Genomic DNA, 3,689 nt, shown 5'->3' with positions numbered 1-3,689 from the left:
CTGAGGAGGTACAGGAACCCTACAAATTGTTTTCCGGGTCTGCAGCACCCGTGGACGGAAAAAAAACTGTCATCGTAAACTTTTTGCCGTATTAAATAAACTGAACTAGATTTATTGAAAACTGCAGAGGAAGCTGTAGTTTAGCCTCCGTCCATTGGGGGCACTGCTGTCACTCATCACATGCTTAGCCACATCTGCGCATGCGCACTTGTTCTATTCACGGCAGCATGGCGGCGAGTTGTTTGCGTTGATGAAATCAGGAGTGAAATCAGGGCTGATCTTACTGATCTGAGATCAGAGAGGGATGGAAGGTGTCCAGGAGCGACTGGCCCACTTTTCATACGAGGCTCACGGTGAGACACCGGAAGTGCTTCGGTACCGGATTTAAAACGGACACCTCAATGTTCTGTATCTTTTGCGTGTTGTGCTCAGTCTGTTGATCGATCAGTGCGCCGGTTTTTCCAGATCTTTACCTAAACAGGTCGGTGCCGTATTTGAACGGAGCTCCGGAGCCGCTCCGGTTCTACCGGGACTGGATCGGAGCGAACAAGCCCTGCATCATCCGGGACGCCTTCAGCCACTGGCCGGCCCTGTCCAGGTGGACTCCGGACTACCTCAGGTCTGTTGAGCAAGCTCTGGGACATTTTAACAAAAATAATAATGTTTATTTACCCAAAACAAAAACTTTCTCAGATAGAATTGATTCAGAACCAAAGCTGTAAATGAAGCACGAAGATTTTAGAGTCTGTAACACATGGACCATGGTTCTGGTTCTCCACGCTGTCCCACACGATTCGTGCTCTGTCTGCAGGGAGAAGATGGGGTCAAAGGTCATCAGCGTTGCCGTGACCCCTAACGGTTATGCCGACGCTGTGGCAGGAGATCGTTTTGTGATGCCGGAGGAGCGGCGGATGAGTGTTTCCTCTGTGTTGGACATCATTGAAGGAAAGGTGAGCCGGAGCAGGAGAACCGCTGCCTGGGTGGGCCGGTCCTCGTGGTTCTGACTCCCTGTTGGACTGGACCTTTCAGGTGCAGAAAACTGGAGTCTTCTATGTCCAGAAGCAGTGCTCCAACCTGCTGCAGGAGCTGCCCGAGCTCATCGACGACCTGGAGCCTCACATTCCCTGGATGAGCACGGCGCTGGGTGAGTGGACCAGCTCACTGGATCGGTTTGAATACTGTCGTCATCTGTGTGTCCATAAGAACCTCAGGGAGCAGAACCATTCCTTGAAGGTTCTGCATGATGTCATCAGAACCGTTATTCTAACTAATCAGGACCGTCTTTGGATCAACGGGTCACACTTTGTGTTCTTCCTACAGGAAAGTTGCCGGACGCCGTCAATTTTTGGCTCGGAGAAGCAAAGGCCGTCACATCCAGTACGACCTCAGCTTCACTCACACGACTTCATTAAAGGCTGCGTATAAAAGTTAATAAAGTGTGCTTTTAATGTGAAAAACCCGAGACGCGATACAAGGCAAGAGGCATGTTTACTTATACAAACAGGTGTCCACTTGATCCTTTAAAAAGATCAGAATAAAAATGTTTATTTTATTTATTTATTTATTTATTTTTCATTTCAACCTTCCAGACTCAAAAAAAAAAAAGAAAACTTCAGTTATGACTGTATTTATATAAAATAAGTTTTTATTTTTGTAAAACGATTAAACATCCTGTTTTCCTTCCAGTGCACAAAGACCCATATGAGAACCTGTACTGCGTCGTCTCTGGAGAGAAACACTTCGTCCTGCTTCCGCCCACTGACCGACCCTTCATCCCCTACGGTAACCATGACAACCAGTCTGCAACACCCTCAGTAACCATAGCAACCAGTCCACATCAGTTTCTGTAACCGTCAAGCAGTTTGCATCATTTTTGGTAACTACGGCGACCAGCTTTCATTACTCTTGGTAACCATAGCGACCAGACAACGTTGTTCTTAATAACCACAACAACCAGGTCCCATCACTCCCTGTAACTGTCAAACAGTTCGCATCACTGTCTGTAACTATGGTGACCCTGCCCCTATCTCTGTCATCTTAGTAACCGTGGCAACAAGCCCATTCTGTTTTTAATAACCGCGGCTCCCTCACAGTCAGCAGCTGTGGTGACCGGTCTGCAACTGCAGCAACCAGCTCCCATCTCAGTCTGCATCAGTTCATATCTTTCTCAGCAACCGCAACAAACAGTTCCGTCACTGTCGGTAACCTTGGCAACCAGTCCACATCACTCCTGGTAACCAAGTCAACCAGCTCCCATTACACACTATGACCGTAGCAACTAGCCCACATTGCTTAAAAAAAAACTAAAAACTTATCTTGGTATCAGTGCAGTGCGCCTCACTTTCAGTAACCGTGACGACCAGTCTGTTTTCCTCTGCTGTCCTCACCAGGTGATGAGGTTCTGCAGGGACCTGGTAATGACCCGTTTGTTTAAATCAGGTGTGGTGAAGCAGAAAACAAACAGATTTTCCTGCCTTGGTAACGATCCACCTGATTTAACCGTAGTGCCCGTCTCTTGCAGTAACCATGGTAACCGTCTCTGTCAGGTGTGTACCAGCCAGCTGTTTACCACCAGCAGGACGACGATGAGTTCAAGGTCCTCGATCAGAGAGACTCTCAGAAGGTGCGTTCAGGTACACGTCTTATGATCTCAGCAATGTAAAGACACTGGAGTCCACCTGAACCCCCACCTCTCACACTCTCAGGTTCCTTGGATCCCGTTGGACCCCCTGGATCCAGACTTGGAGCGATACCCTGAGTACCAGCAGGCTCAGCCACTCAGGTGCAGTGTGAAGGCTGGAGAGATGCTCTACCTGCCATCTCTGTGGTTCCACCATGTCCAACAGTCACATGGCTGCATCGCAGGTACAACCCCCTCCCATTAGGACAGGGACGACCCGTTCAGAGCTCTGCTCACCTGTAGTCCCATTAGAACAGACCTGGACCACCTTTACGTTCAGAAACGAGTCTGTGTGTCCTCTGATCTCCGTCGCAGTGAACTTCTGGTACGACATGGAGTACGACATCAAGTACAACTACTTCCAGCTGCTGGAGTCGTTGTGTGACGTGAAGGGATGAAGCAGGAAGTTGTCGGCGGCTGCAGGAAGTCTCCGAGACGTTCGCGTGTCGGCTGAGCCTTAACCCAAAGAAACAGACACAAAGAACTCAAACTTTTAAAAAATAAGCACCTGAAGAAAATTGTCTGAAGTGTGTTTATATTTTTAAGTCAAGAAAATGTCTCATTTGTTTATGTAGAGGGGCGGAGCTTTAAAATGTTTCTAGAAACAGCCACAGAGGGAGCGCTGGCTCTCCATGGCTTCAACTTCCAGCTTCTGTTCCTGTCTCTAGTATTAACACCTTTTTATAGTACTCTTCATAGAACACAGCGCCCCCTGGTGTGTGGAGTCTGAGCAGCTTTCACAACCGTTTAAAACAAAAATGAGGCTTTAAGAACGTATTTGCTGCTATGAGTTTGCAGTTAATTAAAGTATTTCATTAAATAATTTTGCAAACTTCTCATGTTTAATTGGAAACAGAAGCTTCACTGCAGGATGTTTCTCAGGGGTAAAAAAATATCTACTGGTAATCATGTTTTTGCTGCCAGGAGTTGGTGTGAAAACAGCTGAATACCTGCTGAAATCTGTTTTTAAAAAAAGAAGCTGAAAATGAATTATTAAAGTTAACATAAT

At 47.0% G+C, this 3,689-nt stretch overlaps 1 protein-coding gene across 1 annotated transcript; it reads left to right on the top strand.

Annotated features, from left to right (window-relative positions):
• Nucleotides 1–216: 216 nt before the first annotated feature.
• jmjd7 (jumonji domain containing 7) lies at nucleotides 217–3,286 on the top strand. Its single transcript, XM_037694966.1, has 9 exons — nucleotides 217–353; nucleotides 466–619; nucleotides 812–950; nucleotides 1,030–1,144; nucleotides 1,321–1,377; nucleotides 1,687–1,782; nucleotides 2,547–2,623; nucleotides 2,706–2,865; nucleotides 2,996–3,286. The coding sequence occupies exons 1-9, from the start codon at nucleotides 305–307 to the stop codon at nucleotides 3,076–3,078; spliced, it is 930 nt and encodes a 309-aa protein (XP_037550894.1). The 5' UTR covers nucleotides 217–304; the 3' UTR covers nucleotides 3,079–3,286.
• The last annotated feature ends 403 nt before the right edge of the window (nucleotides 3,287–3,689 follow it).

The sequence above is a fragment of the Nematolebias whitei genome, chromosome 21 (assembly GCF_014905685.2).
Source record: "Nematolebias whitei isolate Nwh7 chromosome 21, NemWhi1, whole genome shotgun sequence".
In the NCBI taxonomy this organism is placed as follows: Eukaryota; Metazoa; Chordata; class Actinopteri; order Cyprinodontiformes; family Rivulidae; genus Nematolebias; species Nematolebias whitei.
The sequence above is the reverse complement of the archived record's forward strand: the minus strand, read 5'-3'. Positions and strand labels throughout refer to the sequence as shown.